Below are 13,853 nucleotides of genomic sequence, written 5' to 3' on the forward strand. Positions count from 1 at the left end.
GGTGAGTAAGAAAAGGGAAGGGGGAACAAACCATCAGTCTGGTGATTTTGGTGTCAATCCATACAAAACTGAAAGTCATACCTAGATAACATTGTTGCAATTTAAACAGCACAAATGCCATTTCATAGGTCTTGATATAGTATAGTCAAAAAAAAAAAAAAAAAAAAAAAAAAGAAAGAAAAGAAAAAAAATAGGAGTACCAAACCAAAACAGTACCAAAATGCAAATCTGAGATCTAATTAGATGAAATTAAGCTAAATTTGCCAATATTTCTAGCAAGTATTCCCATGGCCATATATATTCCAGTATTTACTTTGGAGTTTTTTGCAAGTTTTGGGTGTTTCAGATAAATTTTAAATACTGACATTTTATTGAACAAAATATGAAATTAATCACATGAGCCATCACTACAAAATCCCTTGTTTCATTTTTTAATGTCATGTTAATCCCATTTTCACCATACTATATTAACATTCAGTTGGTAATATACTTTCCCTGAGTCTTGAGATGCAAGGGAAAAAGAAGATCGATCCTCCAGCTCTTCTCTTTACTTACTGCAGCTAACTCATTGTGCAAAAACTTGTTAAAAAATCATTTTTTTTCCTTAATCTGAGTCTCCTAAAAACCCTACTGGACATATTACCTGTATGTTTAATATTATGCTATGTATTGAGCCAAAGTGTTTTATTTACTGGGAAGCACAAGAGCAGTAAATATACCTATAGGCAGGCTACAATGGGTCTAGATGCCTCTTCAGAAACTGCCATGTTCCAGGGAATAGAAATTAACCCTGAGAGTCCTGTAAACCCAAAACGGCTATTTAGGCAAGGGAAATAAACCTTCCTCAAATAAGAAATGCTTCTACTGGATTGTAAAGGAGGGAAGAGTTGTAAATGGGTGGGTTTTAATAGATAGAAAAGAGTGATGGAAAAAATGGTAAAAGAAGAGACTCAAAAAATGTAGGATTGCAATAGCCAAAGTAAGCAGAGGAAAGTAGGACAGGGGACAATGGAACACATCAGAAGTATTAAAAAGAACAGTTGAATGGTGGAAGTTGGAAGGACCTTTAGAGATCATCTAGTCCAACTCCCCTGCTCAAGCAGGGTAACCTAGAGCAGGGTGCCCAGACCCTGAGCATGCAGCTCTTGTAAAGCCTGCTGGTGGAAGTATGCAGTTCACTCCAGCTGGACATCTGATCCAAACATTCAGAGCATGAAAGCTATTATTAGAAAGATAGATGCTGGCATAATGAGTCAAACTTTGCCCTTTGGCCACAGAGTAGCTATGGCACAGGTAACAACTACCTAATCATTTGCTGTGAGAAAAGACATTCCTAGGAGGAAAAAAAATGTTTATGCATTTTCATTGCTCTTGTGACCAAAGGTAGCTAAAAAGAGTCTATTTATGCTGCAAACGTTTCTCTGATCACTGTGTAGACTGTAGGAATAAGGAATAAAAGAATTAGTTCCAGAAATGGGAATAAAGAAGTATGAAATAAAAGCTTTAGTTTAGATGAGATTGCACATGATTTGCAAAGCGATGGAAACTGAGGGGGCAGCTAGGTCGTGCCTTTTCCCTGCTGTATGAATCACTCTTTGAATGGAAATTTGAGTAGGAAGACATAATGGCTTGGGAACAAAGAGAGCTGCTGGAATATCACAGGTGCAGCTGAACAGAGAAGGATGTTTTGGGATGTGCCAAGGAAAGCAAACGCCATGAATCTGGAGGAGTTGTCAGGACTTAGTGATTTAGGGAGCTATCCAAATCACCAAGGCTATTTCTCACAGAGTCAAACTAACAGTTAGGAGAATGGCTGAGATCCCAACTCAGTGAAGCAATTAATCACTTCCTTAATGCAAAAGCACAATTCTGAATTCAGAAAAACATTTGATAGGAGGAGCTAATGTTCTACTGAAGTTTCTGGAAACTAAATTTACACTCCATTAAAGCATCTCTTTACAGTTAAATGTATATACTTATGTACTTTGCTGAATTAGAGCTAACATGAGTTTCAGGAATCCAGATGCTGATATCCAAGGAGACATATGCTACAGGGGAACAACACAGTCAAAGTCATAGGATCCCAAAAGAAGACAGTGGAAGCTCTCAGTACTGGAGAGAGAAGATAACGTGAAAGAATCAACTCTATCTGCCTCAGAAAATCCTCTAGCACTGAGAAATACTTTGAAACAGAATAAATGCTATTCACCAAATCACAGAATTTTTGAGAAGTTAAAAGATTAATGAAAAAGTAACAATTACACAGCAATGATTTTCTAACATCACTATACTAAGAAAGTTAAACTTCAATTTAATGAAAAGCAACCATAAACTGAACGCAACTTAAAAGTCAAGCTGATTTTAAGTAGTTGAATAAGGAGTACAATGGAATTATAATAAGAGTAAAAGGAAAAAAAGGAAATGAAATGTTTCCACATATTTCCCAGAAAAAAGAACGGCAAGAAAATGCTGATTTTAAAAGAACTGTAATAACAAGCAAGCCACATTAGAAAAGTACTATAGATAGGAAGATTTAGGCAGAATAGCTGTGAGGATTTAATGGTGACAGGAATCTCAGTATTATGACAAGTGGACTTTAAATTAAAGTGTTTTATTTTAGCCATTTAGCTAGAAATAACTGAAATATAAACATACTTCTTCTGTAAAAATAGAATTCTAGACAAAGAAGAACAAAGGAAGACAAGCTAAGCCAGCACTATCAGGCAATCCTTAATTCTGAGTTACCTTGCTTTTCTATATTGCAGTGAACAGTGCTACTGAAAAAAAATGAGAGACAAAGAAGTAATGCATGAATTACATTGATTCAAAAATTATAAATAAGGTTACAAACAATTTGCTTAAACGGTGCTAATTATTATAAATCTTCTGTAAAACTAAGGCAGTAAGAAAAGCCTTAAGAACTTCCAATGTAATAGCCAGCAATCTAAGCTCAGAAAAAGCAGAATGTAAGAACAACTCTAAACGTTACCAGGCAGACAGCAAATAAAGCCAGAACATTAAGAAAAATATTAAAGCCTATGGAGTCCTAAGCTGTCAAAAGGAGGTGTGGAGAAAGCTACAGATGTAAAGAATCTTCTCCCATGTATTACAAGAAGTCTACCCAGTAGGAGGAATTAGTTGAGCCTCTATTCACTCCTAAGTGCTCTCCCATTTACATGACTAAAGCATCTTTTTCTGCTGGTGGTGTTACTAGAGTATAAAACTTGCAATCACTGAGTCAGAAGACACATTGCATTTTTCATAGAGTAATTATAAAACCATATTTCTTACTGGAAAAAAATGTTGGTGTGGTTTGCTACATTTAGTTCATAAAGGTTTAATATTTCCTCAGGATCAGAAGAAAACAGCTGTGGAACTAACAGAAATGGATTTCAACTTTTGCTGATATCATAAATAAAATTATATGCATTTTACTGTAAATAGATTTCCTCAGAGAGGGAAAGATTTGAAAGCAGGGAGGACTTTATTAGCAAGATGTTGTTTAGGTAAAACCTGTACTATGTCTGATGCTTGACATCTAACTGTATTAACTTAATAAATAACAGCAATTAAAACTGGTTTATGATGTGGCAAAACATTATTTCCTTTTAAAGTCACATTAGACTCACATGCAAGAAAAAACATCCATAGCATTTTATAATCACTAAGAACAAAATTCTGCTTGCATACTGGTGTATATTCAGAGTAGTGCCTTTGTTTTTTTCACAAATTACTCTAGATTTACAAAGTAAATTTGGCCAAAAGGCTTCTGTGGAAAATCTAGTGGCACCACTGTATACACCTTCTGGGAATAAGTGCTGGCAGTAAGCTTAGCCCAGTGAGTTCAGGGAATGTACGGAGGATCTTGGTTTTCAACAGTTAAAATAAGGAATTTCTATAAAGTATTTCCTTCTGTAAGATTTCACTGACAAAGTGTATGTTCCTGACTCAAAACCACAATGGTTTATTTGGTTTAAAATGGGAAAAAGAATCTGCCCACTTTGAAAAAAATTGGCCCTCTCTTGACTTGGTTTTGCTGATCCTCAAAGCTGCCTCAGCATTTAGTAACTTAATACTTCTACATCATTTATATTTTATGCTAATGATTTGAGGGCACACATTTTGCCATAACTGCTTTCTATTAAGGTTGGTCTAAAAGGATGTACTTAGACTCCTAAAAGGATAATTAAGATAAAAATCCTAACCTTGCTAAAACTTTAAGTTAATGAATTGGAAATTTTTTTTTTCCTAAATTAGTAAAAATCAGTATTTGTGGCCATATGGGTTAATCAATAGATTAAGAGGCAAACTGGTTCTTAAATTTAAATTAAGCTTATGGTTGTAAGGATTTATGTAGAGAAATACATAACATAATTAGCAATATTCATTAATTAGAAAAAAAATTATAATGCTTCTATTTTATTTGGCCTTTGCATTATGTAAATTATAGCAACTAAATATATAGTTCATCATATCATAACCAACAATTTGTTTGTTTCAGTACAAGCTTTATTCTATTTACCACATTTTGAAACAAGAAAATTGCTTTTCGTTAGCTTCGCAAAACTAAATTAATTTTTTTTTCCTTTTACCTCTGCTATTTAGCTTCTCAGAAAAGTATCTGGAAAATAATTTAATTAAATACTTGGAAATAAGCTAAAATACTGAAATCTAATTATTCAAAAAGACAAATGGCAAAATAAAAATGTTTTAAGTTTCACTTAAAGGTTCACTACTGTATACTGAAAAACAATCCTAATTCTCACTCCAGATAAGCATGTTAAAGCACACAGCTATCAGCATTCACAGTCATCAGTGGCTTTTTGCAGATGTGTATTGCCCACTTAAAATTACTTCAGGGCACAAAACCTAAAAGAGTACATGATAGTCTTCAGAAAAAGAACGTTTTTGTACTGTGTGTGCAATGATTAATCCAGTGTGATTCCATCTCATTGGATTACACTTGAGTAAATATTACTGCAGTGTTAGGATAACATTGCTTGTGACTTGTATCAGAAATAAGAATAAAAAACATGAAGTAGTATATCAGCCATTACCTTATTACTCAGTATTTTGAAAGCATCCATGAATACTGGACAAGGCTGGGGAGCTGTGCCTCCGAAGAGGCGCCCTTTTAAGTACAGGACTAGTTGTACTGAGGACTCTGAAATAATGGTTATGCACTGCCAGTGCCTAAGCTACAGGGCAAATAAGATAGGGGCCCAGGTACAAGTCTGAGGTACAACACATACGACTGACCAGCTCAGCTTTGCTTCCTTCCGGCAGGCCCCAGCTTAGGCCCCTGATGACATGCACATCTCCCTGTGCCAGTACGACGCAGAAGATGGCGCTATTCTAGGGAACACCTTTTACTTAAATACCAGCAAGGGTAGAGATTTTTGAGGAACAGGAAAACCCCCAGTCTACTCTCTACGTAAATACGATTGAACACAAACGAGATCACGCATTGCGAAAGCTCCCGTTTCAACTTCCCTAATTCAATGCAGTCATTCTTTAGGCAAAACTAAGCACTACATTTTGTTTCTTGCAGACATTCTGACTAGTCAGCTTCCCTTCCAGTGTTATAATAAGCCGAGTACACTCTAATCAGCGTCACGAATATTTCTAACGCTGCTGTTTCTCAATCTAGTTATACCTATATATAGTTCAACCTCAATCAGCTAGGCCTCAGTTAGATTTCTGGTTATACAAAACAACTTTATTCGGGATCCATGTTTATTAATGAGAATGCTTTGATTAGCCCCAAGCGTATTCCCCCAACCCTCACGATGATTAGATAATGATGTTGGTTTCATTATCTCTTACAAACTGGTTATTCTACATCAAGATATGTTTCCAATAAACAGTTGGCATTACTGCAAACAATTGTCTTACTGTTGTAAAGCACACACTGAGAAACAAAAATATCACGGTGTGTGAAACTGCGTTATTAATGTTTGGCTTTCTATCAGTTTTATCAAGAAAATACTGTAGAGAATATACAAAGTTACTGGAAGTCATTCAGCTACATTATATGTCATTTCAGCAGAAGACAGTAACCACAGCTGGAGGTTCCAGGCTGAGAGTGGGGCCAGGCACTGTTGCTAAAGGCAACAGTTGTGGAGGAATGGTGACCTCTACAGGTCCTTCCTCCTAAGGCCACATCATCTCCAATGTTGATCTAACAACTTGCAAGGTGTAGTTCTGTTTGCTTTCGTCTCTGAGAAATTAAAATGAAGAAAATTACACGTATATTTGATGATGACACACCACCATAAACTAAACCAGAAAACAGGAGCATGTGTTAATTTAAGAAATAAATGCTCATCTTTGAGAAGTCAGAAAACAATACTTCAAAGGACAAGAACTTCAAAGCCCTCTATAACTTCAAAGCACTGCACCAGCATTAATAACACTTAGGACATGTCTGTGAGGTAGAAAAAAATTTCCTTTTTTAATGCTGGTTTAAACAGAGCACAGAGATTAAGTGATTTGCCCAAGGACACAAGTTAGTAACAAAACTGAGATTACATGGAGGAAATAACGAGCTCAAGCCTCCTTTCTCAGACCAGCTATAGCTGGCTTAAAATAGTTTTTCCGTATAAGGAAATTCATTCAGCAGATGCCAAAATACAGACCTCTCTATCAATAGCATCACTTGCCCTTACTTAGGTCTGCTCTAAACTCTATCATGTTGTTTTCAGCTGATGATACCCTCCCACAGAGTCAATGCTGAGTAAATACATGGACATATCTAAAATATGTCTTTTTCTAGGCAATTACATATATACACACAAATACTGTCTTACTTCTGCACCAAACAATGATATTAATGCTTAAATGACTATTGTCAAGATCCTCAGTATTTCTACGTCAGGACAATCTGGTCACTACAGGCTTTTTGATAATATATTTAAAATAAAGCCTGCACACCTACATCACGAATGTACATGCTGTACATACACCTACACCTACAGCTCTGATGACATTAATAAAGCTGAACTTAAACTAGCACCAATCCGATTTTTCTCCTGAGTAAAACACAAAATTTCCTCAATGTATAGAAGCTGAGCTGCTATATTTCAGTACTGCTAAACACAATCATCCTTAAGTGCTATACTGCAAAAGCAACAGCAATAGAATCTATCATTTCCTTATCTTTTTGAAACAATCTAAATAAGGAATAGTCCCTGGATACATGGAGCTGAAGAAGCCAGGAGACATAAAACTGACCTCTGAAGGACTTAGGAAAACAAAAAAATCACCTTATGCCCTTTAGACAGCAAATTAATATAAATGATAATAAAGAAGGCAAAAGATGTAGCGTCTTCCTCCCTCCAACTTCTTTCTTCTCTTAGATCACTAGTAATAGTAAGTTTTGCCCTTTTATTTTTAATGAACAGCTTCCTGGTGATCCCAGGCATAAGTAGTCTCATGTACTTAATTAAAGGAGAAGATGTGTGGAACATTAATATACTTCCATTCTCTAAAATAGTTATGAGACAAATAAATAGAGTTAATAAGTTAGAATGCTATAAATAAAAAGCATGCTTCAGATAGCTAACTATGAATCACTTTTCTTCTCAACTGTTTGGTTTTTGCTCTTTTTGTGAGGTCATTGTTCAAACAAAGATTTAATTATAATAATAGTTAAAATACTAATTACAAGATAAAGATTTTTTAACATAATTTCTAAAAATTTATTCATACAACAAACTTCCAAAATTTTGCCAAATGTTATTCTTGTTGAAGGAGAACATTTCTTCGTAAGTCACATATATATAATGAAGAACCTTTTTGCAGACTGTGATTTGCACCCAGCAACAAGTAATTTGTTGCATATTATTTTCCCAAAATAAGTTTCACAGTGACTCTGAAAGAGATGTTGCATACATATCCTGTTCAAATGATCCTCCTCAAGGCCAGTTAGGAGTACTGCACCCTTTGATTTATACTGCTTACCAGTAAAATTTCTATATTCAGCACATGAGAAAATTATTACCATATACTAGACTCTTAAAGGGCATCATAATTTCTGCTTTTAATGTTTTTCAAGAGTTCCAAGAATTTTTATGTTTTCTATATTGATAGTGCTTAGCACCCACATAATATTTTCCATTGACAGAACTCAAACTTTCTTGTAAGGGTAATCAAGTATTACTGTCTCTATTCTACATTAGAATAATAATGAAAGCATATAGATCCCATTTCAGCAACTTTAAGCAATGACTATGAATTTACTCAAGACACGGATACCTCTTTAGTACTTTGTTGAGGCAGATCTGAAGATTAAATAACTTGCAGATCACTAACTGAGTCATTAACAGATTTGGGAACACAATTCAGACCTCCCAACTCCTTACAATCAACTTTAGTTCTCTATGCTATGTATTAACAATGATATTAAGTAAATGACAAAGGTTTTGCTAATCCTGGTGTAGTGCCCTTTTTTGGCATTTTAGACTAATTGGGCTCTGAAACTGGCTGCCAAATTTACTGACTGCGTAACTGGCTGGCTTTCAACACATATATTCAAAGTCTTGCCTTTCCTGACTATTTCTTCAGTAAACCATTTTTCAAAAAGAATAGCCTTTCAATCTCACTTATAAAAATAAAGTCAATAGAACAACAACAAAAAAAATCTTATCAGTCACATTGTACAAAGTACTCAAGAAAATACAGTCAAAGTTACCAGGACACAACAGAAAGAGCATTGAACAAATAGACAGATGGCAATTTTTCCCATTTGCTTAAATAAAACCAGGTTTGCAGCTCATTTTACTTCTAGCTCTGTCACTAGCTTTTTATAGGATTCTGTCATGTCAACTTCTCTCTCAACTGGTTTCCAAATATTTAGATGATTATTATTGTATTTGCTTCTCTTCATAAGGAATTTTAACACCAATAGGTTAAAGGAATTAATAATAGCTAAATTCAAAGGTTCTACACCCACAGAGCAGCTTATACATATTCACAAATTTGAAGCTTTGTTTCTTTATACTTTAAATATTGCATGTTGAATCACATCTTGATCTACCTTATGTACAGAAATTAAGTTTCAGACAGACTGTAGGTTACAGCAGGTTACCTAGGTTACTTCACAGACTGAAATTATAACGCATATTAGGCATCCTGGGTCACTTTTTATCATTAGTTGCTTTACAATTTATTTTTATCTAGAGCTTTGTTATTATTTCATTACATTATAGTGCTTTCACCTACATAGCTGGCAATGTCTACTCTTATTTAAGATTGTACAAAGTATGCAATCATAGCAACAGTAACTATGCTGTCAATTTTCTTTTGTGATATTTAATACACTGGTCATTTAGACACCAACAAAAAAACAGCCTAGCCCAGAAGAACTATGCAAACTAGTATCTTCTACTCAAGTATTACCTTCACAAAAGTATTTGTTTGCTCCCTAATTTTCCTAAAAATCTGTAAGACGTTTATTGAGTGGAATATCCGTCCATATTACAGAGCTTTGTTTTGTTATTAAACTTCACTTGTTGCTAAGGAAGAACAAAGAAGACAAAGGACTTCTAATAAGATCAGAAAACTACAGGTGAGGCAGTTTTGTTTTCTTTCTCATTCTTTAAAGATTTATTACTGAACTACAATGATTGCTGGTTCTTAATTCTGTAAGAAAGATTTTGTGAAATGATGATCCCACTTTCCTATTTCACATTTAACTTTACATGTCAAGAAATAGCTCAGTTCACATTTTGAAGATCAGTATGATCATGCATTCCACCAGCCTGTTTACAAATCCATATGCAATTGAAGTCTTAAGAACTAAAAAAGAAGAGCTAGTAGAAGGCATAAACAATCCAGACAATCTGCTGAACTGGCTGATAGACAATGGCATTTTTACACCAGAGAAAAAGATAGTCATGACTTTCTACAGGACACGAAAAGAAAAGAACTCTCGAGTTTTAGATATACTAATTTCTCATGGTGAACGAGCCTGCAGGCTCTTTTTTTATCCATGTTTAAAACAAGTGGAGCCAAAACTTTATAACAAGATGAGAAAATATGTCAGTGAAATAAATGAAAGTATCGGAGATGCTAGAAGACAATTGGTAGGGTATTTACTTGAAAAAGATAAGGCTTGGTTTGAAAATAGTAGTGAACAGCACCAAGAAAAAAGAGTGCATCCTAGAAGAAAAAAACAAGACTGGTCTATTAAGAAAAAAGGAAAAGAAACTGAATTATCAACAGCAGTAAAACCTAAAAAGGATGGTTTTGATATCAGCATCTTTGATGCAGCTGCTAAAGGCTACCTTTCTGAGTTAGAGAAAACACTGAAAGATAAGGATATTAATGCACTAAACTCTGCAAGTGAAACACTCCTGCATGTTGCAGCTGCTAATGGACATCTAACAATAATAGAATATTTGATTAGCAAAGGTATTAAGCGAGATGTGAAGGATAAGAAAGGAAGAACACCACTGCACAGGGCTGCTGAGGAAGGCTATGCCGATGCAGTGAAAGTGCTTCTCCAATGTGGAGCTTATATGTACAGTTTAGACACAGAAGGCAAGACACCACTTCATTTGGCTGCACAGAATAACCATAGTCACATATTAAAGATGCTCCTGAGAGAAGAGGCAAGAAGCTACAGGAACCAGCATAACTTTTTGCACATGGCAGCTCTTAAAGATGAGAGCAGTCTGGCAAAAATGCTTTTAAAGAATGGTGCCTCTGTCGATGGAAAGGATGAAAGAGGACAGACAGCTCTCAGTTATGCCATTTCTCAGGGGTTTGAAAATACTACAAAAGTATTGCTAGAAGCTGGAGCCAGTGTTGATTCCAAAATGACTGAAACAGCCTTCAACAGTGACCACCCGTCCATCTTCAAAATACTGCTAGAATATTGTAAAGATTTGTCATCTAACCTAATGGAGTCAGCTCTCTTTAAAGCTGTACAGAAAAATCTGCATAGTATTGTAGCAGCTTTAGTTGACAGAGGCACAGATATAAACGCCTACAATGAAATGCAGTATACTCCTTTACTCATGGCATGTGAAACAGGCAAAGCCGAATCTGCACAAGTCCTAATTGAAAAGGGTGCTAACTTCAGAATAAAGACTCTTGCTTCAGACACAGCTTTGCACTTGGCAGTTCAAGCTGGGGCTACCTCTATCACAAATCTGCTTCTACGCAAAGGGATGGAAGCTAACGTTATGAACCAGGTAGGTGAAACCCCGCTCCATGTTGCTGCCCTTCATAATAAAGGTGCGTTAGTTAGCATTTTAGTTAAAGCTGGGGGCAAAATTAATGCTGTCACTAAAGAGTTAGTTACTCCCCTGCATATTGCAAGTCAAAGAGGTGACACTGCTGTCGTTCAACAGCTGCTGCACCACAAAGCCAATGTTAATGTTAAGGATAAGCAGTCAAAATCACCTTTACATCTTGCTTCTGAACGGGGAGATAACAAAATGGTAGAGCTGCTTCTGAATGCTAATGCCGACCCCAATGCACAAGACAGGGAGAAAAAGACTCCCCTGCACATTGCAGCTATGAGAGGACATCTCAGCATCGTTAAAGTTCTGTTAGCCAAAAAAGGCAGATATGGAGTTAAGGACATGGACGGATGTACTCCAATGCACTATGCAACCATCAAAGGAGAGGCAGAAATTGTAAAAATTCTTCTGACATCAGGGAAAAATAAAAATATTGATGACAGAAATATTTGGAGAAAGACTGCACTACATCTTGCATCGGAATATGGACACAGTGACTTGATAAAACTATTACTGGTTGAAGGGGCAGCTATTAATGCCTTAGACAGCAGCAAAGACACTCCATTGCATTGTGCTTGCAAGGCTGGTCATTTGGATGCTGTAAATTGCCTTCTAAACTGGTCACAAGGAGAAAAAGCAAATTTACAAGCTGCTAATAGTCTCAAAAAGACACCACTGCAAGTAGCAGAGATTAACAAAACAGAAAATCAGGCTCAAATTGTAACACTTCTGAAAAAGAAAATGCTAATAACAAAATGAGTATATAAAACAGACCCCCAAATACTTTTAAATGCAAAATTACTTTTTTAAATTATTATTTAATGTAATTTGGATAATGTTGCTGTCCAGTATCACTGAATTAGGACTGGCAGAATTAAGTTAGTAATCAAAGGTGGCTAAGGAAAAAAGCACCTTAAAAATGTTGTTATTCTAAGTATTGATTCCCTCTTGCTTTTCTCACAAATCTTATACTTTGAACGTATTTGAAGCACTAGTCTTAAACACACTGTGTATGGCCTCCTCTAGTATGATCAAGACTTTTTTTAAAAAAGTGATAGAAGTTCACTTTTCATATTTCTGTGAATAGTCGCCTGAATGGATACCCTAGTTAAACACTGCTTGTTAAAATCACATTTGTATAAAGCCATCTATTACAAATAAGCACTTATCTGTACTCGCGGGGATACAGAGCACAGAAATGTTGGGGCTGATAGCACTGCAGTTAGCTTCAGACCTCATTTAAGATGCTGCCAAAAGGGATTGATCATGCCCTCCGTTGCAGTCCAGTCATGCATGCCCACTCCCTTTGTTTTGCCACTGCATCTCTAGGTGAGATGGGTGAGCTGATTCAACTCATTTCAGTCATAACTAAATAAAGTGGAGAAGCATGGTAGGGAGAAGCTGAACAGCACTGTCTCTTTTGATGTTAAGGAAATATTAGCTTGGTTTATACTGTTTATAGTATCATTGTCTGGACTAGCTGGGGATCAGAAGCCATCCACTCACACATTTACTAGACTCCCCATCATAATAAATCCTACCATGAGGTTCAGCATAAACCAACCAGTTGAGTGGCATGGGTTTACAACTCTGCTAACTCAGTTATGCAGGATTCATAATAATCTGCTACACTGACTCCCAAAACTGGGCTGGCCCTTCTTTAGACATCTCTGTGTTATAGCGCTATCACATGGCATTTACATATCCTAGAATTAAAAAAAAAAACTATCTTGCATTATATATTTATTTTCATGTTTTAGTAGGCATAATGGAAAAAAAAAACTTGTTGTATTTGCTGTTTATTAATTTCACTTTCAAATTAATTCCAGCACATAATGTTCAGAATAAAAAGGTTGAAAAACACAGTTTATTGGTTCAAAACCAAGCATTTGCATTGTAATCTTTTAAAACAGAAACACTTCCTTAGGTTGAGAGAAATCTCTCAATGGCCATATTCTTCATAATAATAACTGACCCCCACAGTTCTTCGCTTTTCCTTTTATTATGACTGGATACCAAATTACCAGGGAAGGCAAAATGATTCTTACTAAATCAAACGCCGGTCCGAAAGCACGTAGGAAGATAACTATGATTGTACAGCCACGTTACAACGCTTTAAAATTAACCCGTGCGAGGCCCTGCTGCTGGCACCCCCACTCGAGCGAGCAGACACTACCGGTGTGTCGCTGACAGACTGGACACGGAAATAATAGCTCCCTCCCGGGTCAGCGGACAGCGAACACTTCCGAGGGAACTGCTTTTACCCCCGGCCGCTCTCACACTGCCGAAGGCCAACGGTCGCCAACGGTCGCCAACGGCCGCCGGCGCGAGGGGCTCCCTGAGGGGAGCGCGGCGAAGGCGGCGGGAGCGCGATGCGCCCCGGCCTGGCGGGCCCCGTCTCCCCTCGCGCTGCTCCCCCCGAGCCCCTGCTGCCCGAGAGCCGCCTCGTTTTCCTCTCGTTTTCGTCTGGACACCGCCCGCCACCCCCGGCTCGCCCCGGGCTGCCCCCTCCCCGCTCCTGCGCGCCCCGCCTACCCCAGCGCCATGTCTCCGCCTCCGCCCGCGTCTCCTCCGGGCGCCGCGCCGGCCAGGCCGGCCGCGCAT

General features: G+C 37.0%; 1 protein-coding gene and 1 long non-coding RNA gene across 6 annotated transcripts in view; one reads left to right on the top strand and one right to left on the bottom strand.

Moving 5' to 3' along the window:
- Positions 1 to 13,842, bottom strand: part of LOC134143696 (uncharacterized) — a 170,504-nt gene extending 156,662 nt beyond the window's left edge. For all 5 annotated transcript variants that reach the window (XR_009959167.1, XR_009959168.1, XR_009959169.1 and 2 more), the window contains exon 1: positions 13,785 to 13,842. This is a non-coding gene — a long non-coding RNA (uncharacterized LOC134143696). The remainder of the gene's footprint in view (positions 1 to 13,784) is intronic.
- Positions 9,747 to 12,008, top strand: LOC134143694 (CARD- and ANK-domain containing inflammasome adapter protein-like). The gene has a single exon (XM_062581936.1). It carries the CDS (start codon positions 9,747 to 9,749, stop codon positions 12,006 to 12,008), a length of 2,262 nt encoding a protein of 753 aa, XP_062437920.1.
- Positions 13,843 to 13,853: the final 11 nt, after the last annotated feature.

This window comes from Rhea pennata, chromosome 8 (genome assembly GCF_028389875.1).
Source record: "Rhea pennata isolate bPtePen1 chromosome 8, bPtePen1.pri, whole genome shotgun sequence".
NCBI lineage: Eukaryota > Metazoa > Chordata > Aves > Rheiformes > Rheidae > Rhea > Rhea pennata.